General features: G+C 45.1%; 1 protein-coding gene across 4 annotated transcripts in view; it reads right to left on the bottom strand.

Moving 5' to 3' along the window:
- Window positions 1-23304, bottom strand: part of FYB1 (FYN binding protein 1) — a 268086-nt gene that overhangs the window by 183658 nt on the left and 61124 nt on the right. For all 4 annotated transcript variants that reach the window (XM_073681940.1, XM_073681913.1, XM_073681921.1 and 1 more), the window contains one exon: window positions 10241-11282. In XM_073681940.1, the coding sequence (XP_073538041.1) occupies window positions 10241-11282 (1042 nt within the window). The remainder of the gene's footprint in view (window positions 1-10240; window positions 11283-23304) is intronic.

Consider the following 23304-nt stretch of genomic DNA (forward strand, 5'->3'; position numbering starts at 1 on the left):
TTAGGGATATATAAAGGGAGGGTGGAGTCAGGCAGCTCAGTTAGTGAGAAGTCAGTTCAGTGAGTAGTGAGCTCAGAGCTGAGCAGAGAGCGTGCTGACGCTCAGAGAGCAGATTGGCCTCAACTGGATGGAGCGGTAATAATACCTGTGCTACACTTCTACCAACAGCCAGAAGACTCTCCACTGCAAGTAAGACCTGTAAGTGCCCCAGAAGATCCTGCTCAGGAAGAATCCCCAGAAGAAGGATCACCGGTAGGAGCAGAGCCAGTAGGCCCAGTAACCAGTGTACTTGCCAGTCCCGTAGAGAGGTTAAGGCAGTCTTGCAGTCCACAAACACATAGAGCTGATAGAGCGGAAAATAGCGCAAGCAACCACACTACACGTATTCCAGTACTACGTAGGTCATCACGTAGTACAAAAGGCCAGACCCCTGTCAGGTATAGAGAGTGAATAGAGAAACACTGACAGTATAAATAGTTACCCCATAGGGTATGTTCTTGTAATCATTTCATGTATTTATTTATTTATTTACCTTGCCTTGCTAATGGACAATTTATGTGACATGGACACTTCTAATTGCATTCGGTTACCCATAAGGGTATACATAAAGGACTCGGTGGCTGAGGACTGTGACCAGCCTACAAACTATCGTGTACATAGTTGCACTCCCTGGAGTGCCCCTTAAGTGACCACGGAACAAAAACCCGTTTGGCGTGGCCGAAGACGTGGTCCAGCACCTGGATCACTTATGCCCTGTAGCCACGCCCAGGGCCTACGTTGAGGGTTTTCAGGCGGGTCCCTCATGTTCCTTCATCAGTGAAATGGACACCAGGTTACGGGACTTGCTGTAACTTCATTGTTATTATTATATTTGTTGTTGCTATTATAATTATTATTGTTATTGTTTAACCTGTTTTGAGAAAAATGCTTCAGCCCAGGAGTACTGAGTTTTACTAGGGGGGGATGTGGCGCCCTGCTGTGCACTGGTGCCACAGAACCCAGAAGGGTGCATGGATGGACTTCTCCACAAGAGGCCCTCACACATTCTCACACCTCCACCCTAGCACCTCAGACCAGCAGAGGGAGCCCGTTAGGGATATATAAAGGGAGGGTGGAGCCAGGCAGCTCAGTTAGTGAGAAGTCAGTTCAGTGAGTAGTGAGCTCAGAGCTGAGCAGAGAGCGTGCTGACGCTCAGAGAGCAGCGAAGAGGCAGCAAGCTGGCTGCTGTGCTTAGGCGAGCCAAGGTCTACAGCACGTGTGAAGGCCTAGTGAGGGCCCTGAGTGGCCGAAGGCGAGAGGAGAAGGAAGAAGTAGCGAGGGGGCAGAGGAGCATACCAGGCTCACCCCGATATATATACCGGACACCGGGTCCGCGCCTACAGGGCCCCCTTACACCCAGTAGGAATCACCGAAACCCCTGGAGGACTACAGGTCCCAGGTTCACCAAACGCTGATTACAGTACCAGGGCTAGGAGTCACGGAGGCCCCAGCGTCCAGGGAGAGCGATCTCCAAAAGAAAGCCATACCACCAGGTCAGCAGGTGCAAAGAGAGACAGTAACCAAGATAGGCCTAGCTCCAGGCAGGTCAGAAGCTTAGCGAGTAAAGCCACGGATCAGGAGGCCCTATACCCGCTCACTGGGGAGAGTCCAAAAGTGCGCCCTTCGCCCAGAGTACCCTGGACCGTGCCTGCACCATCACCAGTGAAGGTACTGAAGCTTACCCCCGTGTGAGTGTCCGTCTTTCCTCCGGGACCGTCCTGCCGTCTCTCCCCTGCACCACCATCCATTACACCCCACGCTGCCCTGGAGCTAGCTCTACCTGTGGAGAGCCACACCATCCCTGCTGCCGTAACACCAGCTCCAGAGGACTGCTCCGCAGCGGCGGCACCCCTTAGCCGCATTCCACAGGTGACGTCACGAACCTTCCAAATCCCCTATAAACTATCCCCCCCTTTTACTGACCGCCCTGGGTCACGGACCGGGCCAGCTACCGTGATATCCCCCAGCGACCAGAGGCCCGGCCGCCGAGTACCCCACGGCCCAGGGGGCGCGTCAGCACTGTACTGCCTCCATCCATTCTTTCATCTGCGCCCCCTTGCCTCCCGGCACTACAATGCCCAGCTCAACTTCCACATCCCACACTGCCCTGGAGTTAGCTCTACCTGTGGAGAGCCACACCATCCCTGCTGCCGTAACACCAGCTCCAGAGGACGGCTCCGCAGCGGCGGCTCCCCTTGGCCGCATTCCACAGGTGGCGTCACGAACACTATTCCAAATCCCCTATCAATAATTCCCCCCCTTTTTATTGACCGCCCTGGGTCACGGACCGGGCCAGCCATTGTGATATCCCCCACCGGCATCCATAGAGGCCCGGCTGCCGAGTACCCCATGGCCCTGGGGGCGCGTCACCAACACTTTCCGCCATGACTGTATGTGACAGCTGTGACACACAGTATCTGGCTGTATTGGTTGGTTTCCTTCCATAATATTCATGGTAACTTCATATAACTTTTTTCTTATCTTTTTTTTGTTATTTTCCTTTCTCGCCTTTTTATAATCCTAGAAGGGTCATCTCACATAACAAACTCTTTTTTTTTTTTTTTAAGAAAGAACCCAACGTGGCAGTTAGTGATTCCAGCTTCTCGAACAACAGGGATGGGCTGAATGTTGGACAAAGTTGCCATGGATTGATGCTGTAGAATAACAGGGCTATGCTTAACAAGGGTCCCGAGCTGGTGAGACCCTCTAAAAGGGGATTATTACAAGAACAATTTGAGATGATATGAAACCACCAAGTTGCAGTGGATTTGGTATTAGGCTTAACTGGGGAATGGAGGTTAGGGGTATTGTGCACACTTTGAGTATTTGCAATACTGTAAAATGGTGCATGTTTGCCCTTAAAAATTGAGCAGCAAAAACAAAACGCGTGAACGAGCCCTTAGCCAGATTTTTATTCTCAAACCTATATACGGTGATGTGAATGTTCGTGGAGGGAATTGCCATGTGGTTATCCCCGGAATAATCTCCGTTAGCAATGGCTAACATATAGAAGACTCCAATGTATGGAATTTATACAGATAATATAACTAGGTAGGGCAGGAAGAGTTCTTTCACAATGACTTGCAAAAGGTCAGGGCAGGCAGCAAACAAAAAACATGGTCAGGAAACAAGTTGAGTCAATGCCAACAGATACAGACTTAACACTAGCAAGGAAGACGTGAGAGTGAGCAGGTGACCAGTCATCGGAGCAGAGCGCCCCTTCTAGTTTACAGCTGCTTTGGAAAAATGCACCTGGAGCCAAGCGTGTCTCTTGAGATTTACCAAATGAATATCCATTGTGGCCTCCGACAAGCTTACATAAAATATTGCAGGGTAAAGAGGTAAAATATCTAAGAAAATTGTATGTACAGTCAATATTGGCCATTCAGCGGTGGAAGGTATGGTATGTGGCGGCCACGACCTGTGAATGTGACAGCGGCAGTATTCTCTGTTAATCTTTTACTTTCTAGTCGCTGTATAAAAATGGGAAGTTCGTACCCAAAACAGTCAGAGGAATTATCTGCAGAAAATAAGGAAGTGGCGCGGATAGCAGAAGCTGTCACTGGAGGATGACGGCTCTCCGGGTCACTTTATCTTCGGAGCTTAAAGCCAAATGTCTTCCTTTGCAACATTGCAGTGACGCGTGAAGTGCATGACATAACATTAAAACTGGGGGTGGTCCGATCACTCTAAACCCCCCAACGATCAGGAAAATAAAAGGGACCTTCAGCTTACTGCACTTACAGTATTCCCCTCTCAGGCACCCACAGTTCAGGGAACTGCAGCACAACCCCATTCCAGTAAATGTGCTGTATTCTGTGACGAGTGGGTGGCCGGGAGCGTCGGTCTGCAGAAAAATACTGTAAAGGAGCAGCCACACTCACCAAGCAATTCTCCTTTATTTTTCCTTTTACTTTGACACCCCCCCCAATCAGCAAGTATTGTAGGAGACCCCCCCCTTAAACCCTTCAATAGTTCAAGGAGGTGCAGACTGGTCTCACCTCTCCATTAATAGGTAATGCCCTGTCCTATGTATTGTCAGGGTAGTAGCTTCGGGCATGAAGAGGTGCAGTCACACTTGGGCCCTGGCGCACAAAAATTGGGGGCTCTCTTACAGATTCTGCAATGGGGCCGAGGAGCTTCACTTTACTCCTCTAGAGTGCATCTAGAATGCATATGGCAGCTTTTTTTTTTCTCTTTCCATTCGCCCAGTTTTGCATCTATATTGTAATTTGAAGAAAATACTGATATAATCATAATTTGCACTCTGACCTCCTATTTTTTTTTCAAGTTTTTGCTGCAATCAGACAAAAAATGTAAAAAATGAAGTTATTCTGTGTTATATTTTGCTTTTTATTTGTTATTATTTTTTATGTAACTTTTTCATTAACCTATCCTTAACCCTATACCTAAACCTATCCCCAACCCTAGCCTTGTACCTAAACATAACACTAGCCCTATACTTAAACCTATCTTAAATCTAGATCTATACCTAAATGTAACACTAGCCCTATACTTAAACCTATCCCTAAACCTAGACCTAAACTTATTCCTAACCCTAGCCCTATACCTAAACCTGTCCCTAACTCTAGCTGTATAGCTAAACCTATCACCAACACTAGCCCTATACCTAAACCTATCACCAACCCTAGCCCTATACCTAAACCTATCCCCAACCCCAGCTCTATACTTAAACCTATCCCCAACCCTAGCCCTATACCTAAACCTATGCATAACTATAGCCCTATACCTAAACCTATCCCCAATCCTAACCCTATAGTTAAACCTATCTGCAACCCTGGCCCTATATCTAAACCTATCCTTAACTATAGCCCTATACCTAAACCTATCACTAACCCTATATCTACACCTATCCTCTACCCTAGCCCTATACCTAAACCTATCCCTAACACAGCCCTATTCCTAAACCTATCCCCAAACCTAACCCTATATATAAACCCATCCATAACTATAGCTCTATACCTAAACCTATCCATTAAGCTAGCTCTTTACCTAAACCTAACCCTAACCCTATACTTAAACCTATCTGAAACCCTGGCCCTATACCTAAACCTATCCCTAACTATAGCCCTATACCCAAACCTATCCCTAACCCTAGCCCTATATCTACACCTATCCTCTTCCCTAGCCCTATACCTAAACCTATCCATAACACTAGCCCTATTCCTAAACCTATCCCCAACTCTAGCCCTATGCCTAAACCTAACCATAGCCCTACACCTAAACCTATCAGCAACCCTAGCCATACACCTAAACCTATCAGCAACCCTAGCCTTATATCTAAACCTATCCCTAACCCTTTCTATAACCTTTAACCTAGTCCTAACCCTAAACCGATCTCTAGCTCTAATCCTAACTTGTCAAAATGGTATGTCCCCATAGACTTTACCCCTCTGCCCCTTTTATCTGCACCACTGCTTCCAATGCTTTCTCAAGGCATTGCCTGTGTACCTGGACCAAGATGAAAAAAAAAGACCCCATTGTATTTTTAAGGGTGAGTGCTATTGACTTCAAGCACTGAGCACCAGCGGTGGATGCAGCAGAGTTGCTTTGGTTGTTATTCAGAGGTGCTGACTATTCGTTTCTGCACACTGGATTGCACATGCACTTGTATAAGCCTGTCTATGGCGTACAGCCTTCTGCCCCATGTCGGCTCAGCACTCACTTCTCTATATTTCACACATTTCTCAGCCCCGTTATCTCAGTGCTGGTAAATACTCAAGAGATTGCATAAACTGAGAAGTGAAATCTGCCTTTTCAGCAGGAAATTTTTTTTTTTTTCCTGGGAAAGACGTCCATAGTTGCAACGAGATATCCTCAGTTTATTGTCCCTGATGCAGGAAGCAATGTGCGCGGAGATAAAACAGGTTTAGTCAGTGAGCTCTTATTTAGACCATCAGGACATGTAATATTAGATGCAGAATGTAAAGATGAGGAAGTCTCAACTACAAGTGAACAAAGCAAAAAAGAAAATATATGCATGCATAAAACTAGAAAAAAAAGGAATTTGCAGATTGCTTTTTTTACCTAAACTTTTTAAAGGGAACAAGTCAGCGCCCTAAACCGCCACCATGTGTTTATTAAACCCTTTATGTACTTCCTGACCCCTTTTTGTGGCTTATAGATTTGTGAATCTCCATAAAGTCAATTTTATAACTGGGCTTGCGATATTCTAATGAGTGGGTGACTAGTCATGGGTGGGAGCCTTGTTTTTCCTTGACAAATTTTCCCAGTAGCCATTATCATGTAGTGTGGGCATGAATCACATGATTTGCTAAAGCGGCGTCACCGCTTTAATCGCTTCGAATCTCGCGCATGAGCACAACATTTAGCCTCCTTGGCAATTCGCAATGATGCCCCCAGTTTCATTGCCGCACTGCTCATGCCCAAAGAGGCAGCCATGATGCATGACTCAGCCAGCCGTTACTGCTCGTTCTTTATGAATATCGGGCATGCAATGGTCATCCTCGCTGGGAATGTGCATTGAAGCCAGGTGTACGCTTCCCAGTTTCATTGCCGCACTGCGCATGCCCAAAGAGGCAGCCGTGATTCAGGACTCAGCCAGCCATTACCACTAGCTCTTTTCAAATCTTACGCATGTGAACGATGTTCAGCCGCCCCGCCTATTGCCAGTAAAGCCAATTGTACGCTCCCTGGTTTCATTTCTGCACTGCTCATGCCCAACGAGGCAGCCGTGACGCAAGACTCAGTTGTTATCGCTCGTTCTTTACATATCTCGCTCATGCAAGCGATGTTCATCCTCCTGGCAATACGCAGTGAAGCCAGGTGCACGCTACCCAGTTTCATTGCCGCACTGCGCATGCTCAACGAGGACTCAGCCAGCTGTTACAACCTGTTCTCTACAAATTTGGCTCATGCAAGTGATGCTCATCCTCCTTGGCAATGCACAGTGAAGTCGGGTGTTCGTTCCCTGGCTTCATCGGCACATTGCTCATGCCCAGGGAGGCAACAGTGACACAGGACTCAGCTGTTAGCACTGGTTCTTTGCAAGTCTCGCTGCTGGCTGAAGTCCTGCATCACAGCTACCTCGATGAACTGTGAAATCTTCCCCCCATGACTAGTCACCCACTAATTAGCATATCGCAAGTCCAGATATAAAATTGATAGAGATTCAAAAATCTATAAGCCATGAAAAGGGGCTTGTTAGGAAATAGATAGGAGGTTAAATGAAGACACGGTGTTGGTTTGGGGGTTCCCACTAAGAATCAGTAGTAAGTTTTTCTGTTGTCCTCTCCAGCTGTAGTTTACTTGTTCATTGGAAAGTTGTCTGACAACAATTAGGGCTGACATTATAGCCTACCACAGAATTTTAGGTCTTTTGTGTGACCCAGGGTCAAACGGGACCATAAGAAAACCAGAGGATCCTCACGTAGGTCTTGACGTGACCATGATGTCCAAACACAATTGGATCTACACGGTCAAGTTCTCTAGTAGGTAATCTCAATTAAACATGGTGTTAATGGTGGAAGTAATTGGCCAAATCATGTATTAGTGATTACTGATGCCATGTGTGCAGAATTAAAAGTGGGACTGGACTGGTTCAGCATAATTAATGATTGAGGTCTAGTGGTGATTCCTAGTGGTGGACCCAAAGTCAACCAATTCTCGCACTGCAGTCATCAGTTTGGCAAAAGTAATGGCGGCATGTCCCTAGTTTTGTTCATGTGCTCCCTGAAAAAAAAAAGGATTTCCTCACATTGGATCTGTCCTAGGCTATTTCACTCTTTTGGTTCTTTTGAGTGGACTAAGGAAGAACCCACACCTAAGGCGGCAAGCCATCTTTGAACTTGGTGCTGATGGCAGACGATAGGATAGAATTTTCTAAAACTTGACAACAGAGGAAAATTCAAGGACTTAAAATATATTCTCAATCAGACTGTTGTCGTTATTGGGTTTTCATATACTGGGACATCAAGTCATTTTCTAGTTACCGTGTATTTTCTTTTGTTTTACTTGAATTATTGTGTTTTAGATTTTTTTAATCAATATTAATACCAGAAATAAGCAAAAACTGTTTTTTTTTGCCCATTTGGATTTCATATATTGGCTGGACTGAAATCGTGTAAGGTAAATGTCCAGGTCTCTAAATTTCCACCCATTTTAATCAAGATACCAGTATTTATTCTATGGAACAAATATGCTGATTATTTTTCTTTCACATCTTTATTCTTTTATGTTCTTTTTCTCCTATTTTTGTCATTTTTCTGATGAAGACCTGAAACATATTCTGAGAGCCTTAATTTTCAGCTTCACATATTAATATACGTATATACTGTATATATATATATATATATATATATATATATATATATATATATATATACAGTTATATGAAAAAGTTTGGGCACCCCTATTAATCTTTAGCTTAATGTTTTATAAAAATTGGTGTTTTTGCAACAGCTATTTCAGTTTGATATATGTAATAACTGTTGGACACAGTAATGTTTCTGCCTTGAAATGAGGTTTATTGTACTAACAGAAAATGTGCAATCTGCATTCAAACAAAATTTGAGAGGTGCATAAGTATGGGCACCTCATCAGAAAAGTGACATTAATATTTAGTAGATCCTCCTTTTGCATAAATAACAGCCTCTAGTCGCTTCCTGTAGCTTTTAATGATTTCCTGGATCCTGGATGAAGGTATTTTTGACCATTCCTCTTTACAAAACAGTTCCAGTTCAGTTAAGTTTGATGGTCGCCAAGCATGGACAGCCCTCTTCATATGATCCCACAGATGTTCAATGATATTCAGGTCTGGGGACTGGGATGGCCATTCCAGAACATTGTAATTGTTCCTCTGCATGAATGCCTGAGTAGATTTGGAGCGGTGTTTTGGATCATTGTCTTGCTGAAAGATCCATCCCCTGCGTAACTTCAACTTTATCACTGATTCTTGAACATTATTGTCAAGACTCTGCTGATACTGAGTGGAATTCATGCGTCCCTCAACTTTAACAAGATTCCCGGTACCGGCATTGGCCACACAGCCCCAAAGCATGATAGAACCTCCACCAAATTTTACTGTGGGTAGCAAGTGTTTTTCTTGGAATGCTGTGTTTTTTTGCCGCCATGCATAACGCCTTTTTGTATGGCCAAACAACTCAATCTTGGTTTCATCAGTCCACAGGACCTTCTTCCAAAAAGAAATTGGCTTCTCCAAATGTGCTTTTGCATACCTCAGCCGACTCTGTTTGTAGCGTGCTTGCAGAAACGGCTTCTTTCGCATCACTCACCCATACAGCTTCTCCTTGTGCAAAGTGCGTTGTATAGTTGACCGATTTACAGTGACACCATCTGCAGCAAGTTGATGCTGCAGCTCTCTGGAGGTGGTCTGAGGATTGTCCTTGACTGATCTCACCATTCTTCTTCTCTGCCTTTCTGATGTTTTTCGTGGCCTGCCACTTCTGGCCTTAACAAGAACTGTCCCTGTGTTCTTCCATTTCCTTACTATGTTTCTCACAGTGGAAACTGACAGGTTAAATCTCTTAAATAGCTTTTTGTATCCTTCCCCTGAACAACTATGTTGAATAATCTTTGTTTTCAGATCATTTGACAGTTGTTTTGAGGAGCCCATGATGCCACTCTTCAGAGGAGATTCAAACAGGAGAACAACTTGCAAGTGGCCACTTTAAGTAACTTTTCTCATGATTGCATACATCTGGCTATGAAGTTCAAAGCTCAACGAGGTTACAAAACCAAAAAAAGTGCTTTAGTACGTCAGTAAAAAGTAGGTAGGAGTATTTAAAACAAGAAAATGATAAGGGTGCCCATACTTATGCACCTGTCAAATTTTGTTTGAATGCAGATTGCACATTTTCTGTTAGTACAATAAACCTCATTTCAAGGCAGACACATTACTGTGTCCAACAGTTATTACATATATCAAACTGAAATAGCTGTTGCAAAAACACCAATTTTTAAAAAACATTAAGCTTAAGATTAATAGGGGTGCCCAAACTTTTACATATAACTGTATATGGTAGAATCTAGCCGTTTAGATAGAAATGTAAAACAAAAAATAAAAACATCGAAATAAAAAGTAAAAAAAATAGAAACTGAAAATTTCCACAAAAACAAAATAAAAAATGTACTTTTTATGAAGCTTTTATATCTTTAGCTGAAATTTATATAATTTAAAATACTTTATAATCAATCTTACCCGTTGATTTTCCTCTTCTGAACCGTTCTATGTCTACGTTCGGAGGTCGCGCTGGCTTTTGAGGGGGAGGACCCAGTTGGGCTTGTGACGGCAAGTGTTTACGTTTGGGTTCCGATGAATTCTTCTGCTCTTTTGCGTTCTCCGACGATGATGATGGAATTCTTGGGTATTTTGACGTGGACGGTACAGATGGACCTCCATTATGGTTCGCTTTGGCCTGATAATCTTTTATTAGTGTAACTGGTTTTGTCTTGTCGTTCGGCTCATCATTGCTTGGATTTATAAATGGGCTCTGCACCGGTTTAATCCCGGTTGATCTTAATGTAACTCCAGGAAAGATTTGAGGAGTAGGACCTGGTTCTGGATCTTCTGCTGTTGTTTGTTTTTTTCTTTCTAAGGAATTTGAGAACGTCTTTGAGGCTAAACCATGTTTGTTGGAGTTAACTTCACTGGGAGATCCCACAGGGTTCAAAGGAGGCTTTACCCCAAATGGCGGCTTCTTCTGTACGTAGGGTTTAGACTCATTTTCTGATGCTTTAACAGTGGACGGCCTCGGGAACACTGGTTTTTGGAGATCTTCTTTGGGCTCAGCTGGAACTGGAGGCTTGACCCCAATCCTATTTTCTAGAGGAGAGTTAGTGGTTTGAAATGGTTTGTTTCCGATGGGCTTTGGAAATGGCACCCTCGCTTCATCCTTTGGTTGCTCAAAAGTCTTAAATCCTGATGGTTTTGGAAACGTAGGTTTCGTGTTCGAGTCTTGACTGGCTCCATGAATAGATCCTACACTTCTGTTAAAACCTGCCGGTCTTAGGAAAGGCGGCTTTGCTTCATCAGATGCAGATTTGGGAATCTGTAGAGGTTTTGGAGAGGCGGGTTTCTTGGGCAAGGTTACTGGGGCAGAGTTGTTACCTTTGGCAAATTCTGCTCTTCTTGCTTGGAAAGAACTTGATGAAGAATGCCCGGGGGACTTCTCGGCTCCCTCCGTGGGAGCAGGTGCAGCGTTAAACATGTCTGCGAGATGCTTCACATTTGGGGTTTTCTCCTGCAAGCATAAAAGGAAAGACGAAGTGAAGTGAGATGTTGCTACACTGCTCTCGCACACTCGCAGCTATTTCAAAGGCTTCCTGACTTGAGGCTTGCAACAGAGCTGATTGGTAGAGTTTCTATACGAAGCATCTTCCTGTACAGCCAAGTAAAAGCTCATGCCCTACAGGTTTCTTTTACTTATTGAGCTATTGTCAAGTGTTCTTGTCTTTTGTCATGTCGGTGTAACACTGAATATTATCATTAGTCTCCAAAGACAAATCACCCTGAGTTTATTATCTTTCCAACATTATGTTACAATTTTTGTAGTGAGAAAAGGTACAATGCCCATTTTCTAAGAAGATCCTCCCACCATTGTCTTATGCACTTTCACATGCAACTCAAGAAAAATAAAAAAAATTCAGCTTTTCTGCAAAATGCTGGACATTTTACTCATCATCAAAGTTTCGAACTGCTGTTCTGGAGACTATTGCACTGAGGGTGGATTTCCTACGCGGAACCCTATTGACAGCCACTGTGGTTGGCACCTATTTGTCGCATCGTATTACGGCCAGTATTGGCTCATGTTAAGAGAAACTTATCAAGTTCATGTTCAGAAAGTGACACAACTCCAAGTGAGTTCTCATGTTCCCTATTTCTGCCTGATGAATTTCGAGAAAGAGGAAACGAAGTGTTACGTAGAGTCACAGTGTCAACCTGACGGCAGCCATGGTGAGTGAAGCCACTTCCTGACGAATACTCGGAGCTGGCGCCCTTACATGCAGCTGGCTTCAGGTCTACACCTTTTGTGCATATGACATCAGTCTTGGGTTGTCATGTTGTTGCCCTCACGTAGCAGCAACATTGGTCTTTCTTCCTATATTTCTATAGCACCAAACTGCTTTTCTTCTTGCAGCCTCCTAGATCCACCTAAGTACGACACGGATAAAGTTCAAGGTCTAAGAACTAACTTTAAAAGTTTTGCAAAAACTTTTTTCACCATTCTTCCTTTTACCTCCCCAGTACCCAGTCTTCAAAGCAGGATTCCACGTCTAGAGCAATTACATCGGGCTCTCTCTAAATCTTCCCCAGTAGTCACAGAAGTCCACCTTGGTTCCCAGTATAGTAGACTTTCCCTAGAGGATCTGCCAAGAGAAGGAGTACTTGGTCCTGTGTAGTGAGCTGCTGTCTCAAAGTAAAGGTAATGGCCGAGGTTCCTTGGTGCTTACCACTGAAATAAACATGATCCGACGTCTTTGTCTAGTTAATGAAAATAAATGTATTCATCAGTTATAAAAACAAAGTAAAAAAATGTAACCTAAACGATAAAATACATTAAACAGTGCTAAAGCAAAGGGCTTTTGGCTCTGTACAAGAATTAAAGAGTAAATGTCATAAATCAACAGTACAGGTGATAATAAGAAACTTTTTAATATATATTATCAGAGAAATCAGCTTTGTTCTCCTCCTGGACTGATCATTCATTCTCAAAGTGCTCAATTCATGGGTAAAATATGTCTTCAGTGAATACATATTTCTCCATTACTGAGATAGGAGATGATAGTTGGTGCTTATAAAGTTCCATGGTCCTTAGCTCCTCCCCTTCATAGAATTTTAAAAGCACCAACTGTTCTCCTATTTCGGTAATGGGAAGATCAGTCTTCACCTAACATAGATTTTACCCCTGAATTGAGAGTCAAAGATCAATGTAGGAGATGAAAAAAGCAGATTTCTCTATAACATATATTACAAAGTTTCTTATGTTCACATGATCCATTGATTTCTGAAATAAAAATAAAAACAAAGGTTACTCTTTAACGCACACAGGTGTCACAGTAATGGTGCAGTAATCCAGTAATCTGTGACATCTGTGTACGTCAATAAAGACTCTGGTATGATGTGGAAAATTAATTAATTTTTTCACTCTTTAATGTATTTTATTTTTTTACATTGCATTTTTTTTTCTTATATGACTTATCAACAACATTATTTTTATTGATAAAACAAAGATGTCGGGTCATTATTACATTAGTTGGCAACGCAGAAAGGAACCTTGGCTGTTACTCTTGCTTGAAGATAGTTTTATACTTTCGGATTCTACGTATTGCCCTCTGTGTTTTGGGTTAGGTGTGGTGCATGTCCATTGCAGCCATGCCATGGTGAACAAATGCATAAGAGCAGATTTGCACAACAGTGGAGAATCGGTGGCCAGAGCAAAATCTACAGGTAACTGCAACCATTAAGCTCTAGCGCCCTATCCCAAATCTGTAACCACCAAGCTCTAGTGCCCTGTCCCAGATCCGTAACCACCAAGCTCTAGTGTCCTATCCTAGATCTGTTACCACTAAGCTCTTGTGTTTTATCCCACATCCGTAACCAACAAGCTCTTATGCCCTATCGCAGATATGTAACCAAGCTCTTATGTTCTATCCCAGATCTGTAACCAACAAGCTCTTGAGCCCTATCCCAGATATGTAACTAAGCTCTTATGCTCTATCCCACATCCGTAACCACCAAGGTCTTGTGCCCTATTCCAGATCCGTAACCAACTAGCTCTTGAGCCTTATCTCAGATCCGTAACCAACAAGCTCTTGTGCCCTATCCCAGATCCATAACCACCAAGCTCTAGTGTCCTATTCCAGATCCGTAACCACCAAGCTCTAGTGTCCTGTCCCAGATCCGTAACCACCAAACTCTAGTGCCCTGTCCCAGATCCATAACCACCAAGCTCTTGTGTCTTAACCCAGATCTGTAACCACCAAGCTCTAGTGCCCTATCCCAGATCCGTAACCACCAAGCTCTTGTGTCTTATCCCAGATCCATAACAACTAAGCTCTAGTGCCCTATCCCAAAGCCGTAACCACCAAGCTCTAGTGCCCTATCCCAGATCCGTAACCACCAACCTGTAGTTTCCTATCCCAGATCGTTAACTACCAAGCTCTAGTGTCCTATCCCAGATTCGTAACCACCTTGCTCTAGTGCCCTATCCCAGATCCGTTACCACCAAGCTCTTATGCTCTCTCCCAGATCTGTAACCACCAAAGTCTTGTGCCCTATTCCAGATCTGTAACCAACTAGCTCTTGAGCCCTATCTCAGATCCGTAACCAATAAGCTCTTGTGCCCTATCCCAGATCCGCAACCACCAAGCTCTAGTGCCTTATCCCAGTTCCGTAACCAACAAGCTTGTTGTACCCACGTATCGCTCTCTTACACAGCGCTAATGCAAATTTGCTCCAAAATTGATGTTTTTGGGGAGATTTAACAGGGCCATGCTAGAAATATAATAAAAACTAAAAACAGGATTTTCACACCACTGGTAGCTGCACACAGCATATATCTAAGTGTCTGTGATGGTGATTCTGACAACAAGCTGTCAATATTGATTTCCTAACTTAGCAACACAGGAAACACCTCATTGTCAGGATCAAGGGTGTCACCTGCTGCACCCGCTGCACCCAATGCAACTTATGTACTCACCATCTTCATATAGGAAAGTGGTGGTGACGCGCCCCCTGGGCCAGTGTTGTTAGGGGGATACCCGGAGCCGGATCAGATGGGGGTTGTAGTCTCCGAGTGGCTGTGACCCGGTCCGTGCCCAGGGTGTCAAGCTCAGTGTGTGGCAGTCTTTACAGATGTTATTAGTTCTTAGTGTCGACTACGCCACCCGTTGATTTGCGGTCAAAAGGCCGCCGCTGCAGCAGGGTCCGCTGAGGCTGGTGGTATGTGTGCAGCTTCGGGTAGTATAACCCCCAACGGGAGGGGTATAGCCTCAGGGGGTCAGGTGTAGAGGATGGTGGTTGTGGTGGAGTTGCAGTGTGGATGGTAAAAAGACTCAGAGTCGGGCTGTGCAGTTCAGGGTTTTTACTTACTGCTGTTCTTGTGGTCACTCTGGCCTTAAGTGACCGCCCGAGCCGTGCTGCGTCCACCAGGTCCTGGACTCGGCCAACCCCCAAGCAATTCTGGAGCGTGGTCCTGAGCTCCCTTTCTGACTGTCCTTTCTACTGGCCTTCCTCACCAGGGGTCCACTTATATCCGGCTCCCTCGGGCCTCTTGGTGGGTGCACCTCTTCGGGGTTCCCTGACCCTATGCCTGGTGTGCCTTCTTAGTGGACTTAGTGAGGGGCTGCTCCACATGTAATGTCGCAGCCTCCGGTTCTTAGCTGAGGGTTGTTTCTCTCCTCCACTAATTTGGGATCCGGTTCCCTTGCGTGCCAACCCTTCACCCTTCTGGTCTAATTCTGGGTTCTTGGGGTTCCTTCTTCTCCCCCTCTGGGTCCTTCTCTTCTCCTCTCTCTCTTCTCTCTGCAGGCGCTCCTGGACCTCTCTCAGGACTGACTAACCCTCTACAGAAGACTGACCCTGATCTAAGATGGTTCCCACCTTATATACTCCCTCTATGTGTGAGCTCAGGTGACCAGCACCCAATGAGCTCCTAGCCTTACCCAGACTGCTCCCCCTATCTGCCCCTACACTACTGGGATGTTCCACCCCCCTCCCACTCCAGCCAGGGACAGACACTGTCGTACCTGTACATATACCTAGTGGGAGTACCATCGGTCTGTCCCTCGGAAATGGGATGTGTGTAGTGTATGCAGCTAACTGAGCTCAGTTCCACACTCCATCCTTACCCGGGAGTGGAATATCACACCTCTGGCTTGAGGTGCAATACCCCTGTAGCAGCCGAATCCTCAGGGTGCTACAGTGGCACCGCACAACCCGCAGCCCGACATCCTCACTGTATTCCTCAACATTGCCCAATTTTGGTGAACATGCTGCAGGGTGCACATGTGAGGTGTTCATCTCTATGTACTAAGACAAGCCAAAATTTTTATCATTGTGATAAGGGATGAGCGGACCCGTTGTCACGGGTGTGTTAGGTGTAATAGACAGTCGCTCTGGATCTGGCTGTACAAGGTCACTACAATTGGCATTACAGATGCCTTCTTAATCCTTATTCCTTTAGGACCAAACGGCGACCTCCCTCCTGCTGCTGACTGACACGCCCTTTCCTGGGAGTTTAAAATACTCAGCTTGCTCCAGGGAATCGCCGGTGATACTTCTATGTACCTATGTGTAGGCTTGGAGCATTAGCTGTTGGCTAGCTTCTTCTCTGGTGCCCTTGGAGGACAGTTGGCGTTACTCCTCTGGTGTCTGCTCAAGCTAAGTTTATCCCCTTTGTTTGTCTACCTTGTTGTCTTTAGTTTGTAGTAGGGCCTGACCAGTGTTCACCCCTCCCCCTCCCTATCTTGGGCCAAACTCTAGGGACATCTAGGGCTTAGGGTCCTGCTCAGCGATAGGTGTGGAACCTATATAGGGACGGTAGGGTAGGCAGGGTGATATTAGATCTGCCTAGGGGGTCTTCACTCCCCCTTTCCCTAGTGTTTGGGCTTCCTCCCCCTCTTCGCTTCGTGTTGCACTTAGTCTTTCCCACACGTTGCGTGACATCACCGACCGTGCATAAATTGGAAAAAAAACTGACACGTGGTTTTATTTGTGTGTGATTTTTTTTAAGGGTACGTTGTTTTTTTTTTCTTTCTCCCTTGGTTCATGAATTCCGTTGCAATGCTGGCAGAGCGGCTGCACGGGCTGTCTCTGGAGGTGACTGACCTCCGCTCTGTGGTTCAGCAGCAGCAACAGCGACTGCAGGTCCCTAATGTTGGGGTCTCTGTGGGTAGGCCGGTCCAGATTGAACCCAAGGTTGCCCTCCCGGACAGGTTTTCAGGAGGTAGGGACAAGTTTTTTGTGTTCAAGGAAGCCTGCAAACTGTATTTTAAACTTTGTCCTTACTCCTCTGGAGGTGAGGAGCAGTGAGTGCGGATTGTGATCTCACTACTGCAGGGAGATCCTCAATCCTGGGCTTTCTCTTTGCCGCAGGGTTCGGTTTGTCTCCAGTCTGTGGAGGGATTTTTTGGGGCTCTGGCCCTCATCTATGATGACCCTGACCAAGTCTCCTTGGCTGAGTCCAGGCTGCGTCGCCTTCAGCAGGGGAATCGGTTAGTGGAGACATACAGCTCCGAATTCCGCAGATGGGCAACGGATACAAAATAGAATGACCCGGCTCTCAGAAGCCAATTTTGTCAGGGCCTTACTGAAAGGTTGTAAGATGCCTTGACAGTGTATGAAACCCCGGAGTCCATAGAGGCTGCCATGTCTTTGGCTATACGTGTTGATAGACGCCTTTGGGATAGACGGGTGGGACCACCTTCTCTGGAGTCTTCTTTTCGGGGTAATGCCCCTTTGCCGAGGGAGCAGTCTGGGGGTGAACCAGTACTGGGGGAGGTGGAAGAACCTATGCAGTTAGGGGGAGCTACTGCATCGTACTTTTCCCCTGAGATCCGCAAAAAAAAGGGCGTATGTTTTTTTGTGGAAAAAATGAACATTCTATTGGGGCCTGTCCCTTGAGTCCTAAGCAAAAGGAAACCCAATTACCTCTTGGTAGTCTGGAGTTGGATAATCAAGGGGTGCGCTCATCAATGCAGATCCCAGACCAGACCCCCTGAGTAACTACAGACGCCAGATCAGACATCCTTAATACAGAACCCAGACCAGATGACCCTTTCATATAAAACTAAACTTTCCACTTATTAGTTATTACCTACCACAGACTAAAATATCCCCAAAACACAGACCCCCGGGTCAGGTGTACATATAACCACCTCTCCGATTCATCCATTCTTTTTATTTCTAATAACATTCTATTCCCGGATATTTTCCTTCTTTTCTCGGAGACTTGGACGTCTTCCATTTTTCATGGAGCCTCCCTGACTTTCCAGGGAGTTGGGAAGTTTTACACCCAGCCATGAGGAGGAAGTGATGATGGCATATCCCAATGATGGTGGGAATTCTACTTTTGGAGAATAGTGAGACTGTTTTCCCACCAAAATTTCGGCAGGTTAAAGTGGAGGTGACAATGTCATATAATTTGGTCAATCTTTTCACCATGGCTGCTGAGGAATATTGGGTTACCTGCCCAGAAACAGATAAGTCATTGGGTATATGTGATACAGGTGACCTACCTGATCTAGCATTTATTGTTCAGGTCTGTGTGGTTTTAGTTACACCCAAGTGTATTAGGGGTCTTAAGTTTTAATTCAACCATATCAACCTCTATACCATCCATTTGTTTTTTTATCCCAAACTACTCTTACCTTAATTTTGACCCATGGATTAGTCTTCTGACAGATATTCAATATGTATGGTTAGATTTTAGATTTTGACCACTAATACGGCCGCTATTGCCGCTCTTATGGACTTCATTTTCACATCTAGTCATACACAGCATTCCCAATTATTATGCAAATTGGGTTTACGTGTTATAAAGATGTCATTTCTTGTTTTTCACATAAACTCATGGATGGTTTGTGTCTCAGGGGGCCCTTGAACAGGAGAGTGGGGGGGGAGGGGGTGGCCAGCATCAGGCCCCCCACCTGTCACCGCAAGTTCCATGATGAGAGAGACAGCGCAACGCTCCCTCTCCCATCAGTCCCCCTCATAGTCTGACGTCACTGACCAGGCGCGATGATGTAATCACTTGGAGCCCACTGCCCTGAGATGTGCGGGTGCTCGGAGCAGCGAAGGAAACGGGGAGGAGAGGTGAGTATTGTATTTATTTACTTATTTATTTTTTAGGGGAGTGCATTATACTATAGAGGCCTATGGGGGTGCATTATACTATATGGAGGACTATGGGCTGTGCATTATACTATAGAGGCCTATGGGGGTGCTTTATACTATATGGAGGACTATGGAATGTGCATTATACTATAGAGGCCTATGGGGGTGCATTATACTATATTAATGACTATGGGGAGTGCATTATACTATATTAAGGACTATGGGGAGTGCATTATATTATATTGAGGACTATGGGGAGTGCATTATACTGCATATAGGCCTATAGGGTGCATTATACTATATAGAGTTTTACTATGGGGGTGCATTATACTATATAGAGTCTGCCTATGGGGGTGCATTATACTATATTTAGGACTATCTGGTGCATTATACTATATGGAGATTATTTATGGGGCCATCATACAGTATGGGATATAATGTGGGGTCTTTGGACAGTGTGGGGGCCATCTTACAGTGTTAGAGCCATCAGTTTGGGGGCTACTAAGGAGTCAGTATACTGCTTAGGGGGTACTATACAGTAAGGGGGCATTATACTATGTATAAGAGAGCATCATATTGTGTAGAGGGGAGCTGTATTTGGGGGGAGACTCAGGACATTATTAAATGTTAAGTGGGCACTTATTGTTATAGGGGAACTCAGGTGTCTAGGAGGCAAAATGTGGGCACTGTTTTCTAGGGCACTTGCACAGGGCAGTAATATATTCTAGAGGTTTGTTTTACCATCTAGAGGGCGCACAGTACCACACAGCAGGTGCAGTAATAGGGACATATACGCAATATGAGCAGCGGCTCATTATTGGGGTATCAGCAGGATGAGGCATTTGTGCAGGCTGGGAATAGATGGGGATGAGGCTGGAAATGTGAGATGTCAGATGTGTCTTTGTTATAATCTCTGCAGTCATGAATGGAGAAGTTGTCGTGTCGGTCTGGGCCAGATGGAAAAGATGGGAAATGTGAATGATTTCATCAGAAAGAAAGTCACCTGTAAGTCACTATATATAACTGTACTGTGATCTCCTACATGTTCTGCATGACTGATATCTACCACTATATGGTCACCGTATGGCGGTAATATCAGTGCTGGTCTTTGTATTGAGATTATTTTCAGTAACAGCGCGGTCATCTGCTGAGGTTCTCCTACATCCACTATCTGGGTGCGCCACCATAGCTGTAATCACTGTTACCTGGTTAGGGGCCCCCTCAGAAGTTTTGCCCCCCTCCCGAACCAAAACCTTAGCTACGCCTCTGCCAAGTGCTTTGACCTCTAGAAGGATGGGAGGTCCGAGACTTTTACCCCCTACATCAGTGGTAAACATTTATAAATAGCTTTAGGTTTCACTGCCAAAGACACTTTTCAAGCACAAGATTCTTAGAAACAGCCTAATATACTTGTCGATCTTCCAGGATGGAGGCGATTTACTTGACAGCATTACTCACAGGCATGCTCTTCCCACTCTGTGATCCGCAGAGCTCCTGAGTTTGCACCACCACCTGTCCCACCGCTTTCTTATTCAAATCACGCCTTCTCGCTCCACCGGCCAGGTCAGTATTCCATGACTGCCGCCGTACAGGAGACCTGATAAGAGCCTCTTACCTTCGAGCATCCCATGTCTCCATTTTTGATCACCTGCCCGATGCAACAGTATTGTTGCGGTATGATGCACAAAAGTTCCCGTGCTTAAGAGGAGCCGTGGATGCCATCAGGTTGGAGAATATCCGCAGGGCTCCCATCCAGCAGCCATGGAATGACCACTGGATCAGGGTCCTGTGAATTTATTAGCTCATCCCTAATTGATGCAAAATCAACATAATTTTGCATCAAGATATTACACGGTCCGTAGTTCCGCACAAAAATAACATAGGAAAAGAGCTCTAATACCACCAGTGACCAGCTCTAATCTGTGGGTAAGCTTGGCAGTATGGGTTCAATTTCCCCACACTGCCTCCGCAGGGGAAATGAAGTATGACACAACATCTATTAATATCAATGGGTGTAATGCAGGACAGTTCACTGTTTGATCGGTGTATGTTCTACTAGTAGTATTTGCATGGTCGGTTAAAGGTTTGTTGGGGAAGTGTAGGCGAAGTTATTACTTATGCCCCTGGCTTTCTTGTCTTGCAAGATAGAGGAAAAGTTCCCGTTTTGTGCTTCCTTTTTTCCCCTTCTGCACTTTTTGCTTTTTCACTCTTAATTATTTATATTTTTTGACCCTTATCATTATAATTGCTTCCAATTTCCAGAGGCGTCCTTAGCGGATAAACTCCTCCCATAAAACGAAGATTAACTAGAAAAAAATCCAATTTTACTTTCTTGAATTTCCCCAGACTCTTCTTCTCCTTTCAGAGAGGAACTTCTTTGCATATATTTCTCAAGGAGCATTGCCAGAATATTTCTTGACTGACCGGTCTTTTTTACATTGTTTCTAAAATAAGTTTGTTTCTGAAAAAAGTTTTTCTTGAACTTCTTAAAGAGACACTGCGCTCGGAAGGATATACCGTAGTTTCATTTTGCTTCGAATGGCCCTTAATTTTCAAATATTCCACTAGTAGATAAAACTGTTTGCATGGTCGTTGGTGATGGGGTAATAGTAATGACAAGCTCTTTTAAGAAAATAAGCCAACATTACAATCAACTGATTGTCTGAAGTCTGGCTTCTCTCATACCCGGTGGTCAGCTGTTACCATTAAAGGGGGTTTCTCATAATCATATATGGATAAAATTGCAAAGTGCTTGTAAAAACTAACAACTTTTTAATTTACTTATTATTAATAAACCTCTCTGTTCTCAAGAACTGCAAGATTTTTAATTCTGACATTTACTGCTCATTTTCTAGTTTAATCGCCTGTTTGCTAGGCAAGGAGCGTGCACTTACAAGCTCTTTGCTATATAGCTTGTAAGCGCTGCCCTGAAGCTGTTTAGATCGCTGATGTGCCCCTGCTCTACTTTGATGCTGCAAAGGCAAAGCTGCCTCTGCTTGAAATATTGGAGAGTGCATAGTTCAAACCCATGGCAGATGCTGCAGCTCCGAACTGTCAATCATCACGAGCACACCGCTTCACTGCCTCCTGGCTTCCTGCTTACCAGGGGGCTAGTGCGCTCCTAATGGTTGAAAGTTTTAGCTAACACCATGGCAAAGCTGCCTCTACTCTACTTAGATGCTGCAATGGCAAAACTTTGATGCTGAAATGGCAAAGCTGCCTCTGCTTGAAATATTGGAGAGTGCATAGTTCAAACCCATGGCAGATGCTGCAGCTCCGAACTGTCAATCATCAGGAGCACACCGCTTCACTGCCTCCTGGCTTCCTGCTTACCAGGGGGCTAGTGCGCTCCTAATGGTTGAAAGTTTTAGCTGACACCATGGCAAAGCTGCCTCTGCTCTACTTCGATGCTGCAATGGCAAATCTGCCTCTGCTTGAAATATTGGAGATTGCATAGTTCAGACCAGTGGCAGATCCTGCAGCTCCGAACTGTCAATCATCAGGAGCACACCGCTTTATTTCCTCCTGGCTTCCTGCTTACTAGGGGGCTAGTGCTCTCCTAATGGTTGAAAGTTTTAGCTGACACCATGGCAAAGCTGCCTCTGTTTTAAGCACTGGAGAGTGCACAGTTCTGGCCAGTGGTTTGATCATGATGCAGCTACGAACTATCAATCATCAGGAGCACATTGCTTCATTGCCTCCTAGCTTCATGCTTACCAGGGGGCTAGTGCGCTCCTGATGATTGACAGTTTCAGCAGGCACCATGGCTGAGCTGCTGGTCCACACCATGTGCTCTCCCAGGCTGCTAACAGCAGGAGCTTTGCCTCTGTAGCATTGGCAGACCACAAGGGCACTGGAGCGGGCCGGATCAAGAGTTTCGTCCACCTTCAGAGCAGCGCAGATGAGTAGATGAAGAATAGTTTTTATGAAAAGGGTAAGAGGAGGATTTGAATAAATCGGCAGAAAACTGTCAAGAAAACTGAAGCTGACTACACTGCTGGTATCAAACTAAAGTGGCATAACCCACAGCTCATCTTTCCTTAGCACACATGGCCTAATACAGCAGACGACCAGTTCCAGCACCATCACCGTTTAAGAGAAACAGAAAGGAGCAAAAGAGCAAAAACTGTATCACTGAGCAGTGGAGAAAGAGATGGTGCTATGGGTCCAGGTGGTGAAACCACTGTGCTTCGGTGCAAGGAGGGACCAGAGGGGCGTAACTAAGTGCCTACACGACCCAACCAAGATCACACGGCGGCTTAGTCGACTCCATGAACCAGGGAGGAACTGGGCAGGTGGTCCAGGTGCCACTCTGGGACCGACCTTGTGTGAGAGCAGGTGACTCCCACGGGTCAGATGGCAGGAACTGAACGGTACAGCGGATGAGCACGGCAGGAAGGCTGACGGGTGGACCGGGTAGATAAGCA

The sequence above is a fragment of the Phyllobates terribilis genome, unplaced genomic scaffold (assembly GCF_046119375.1).
Source record: "Phyllobates terribilis strain yellow unplaced genomic scaffold, ASM4611937v1 Scaffold_1__5_contigs__length_1240528914, whole genome shotgun sequence".
Classification (NCBI taxonomy): domain Eukaryota; kingdom Metazoa; phylum Chordata; class Amphibia; order Anura; family Dendrobatidae; genus Phyllobates; species Phyllobates terribilis.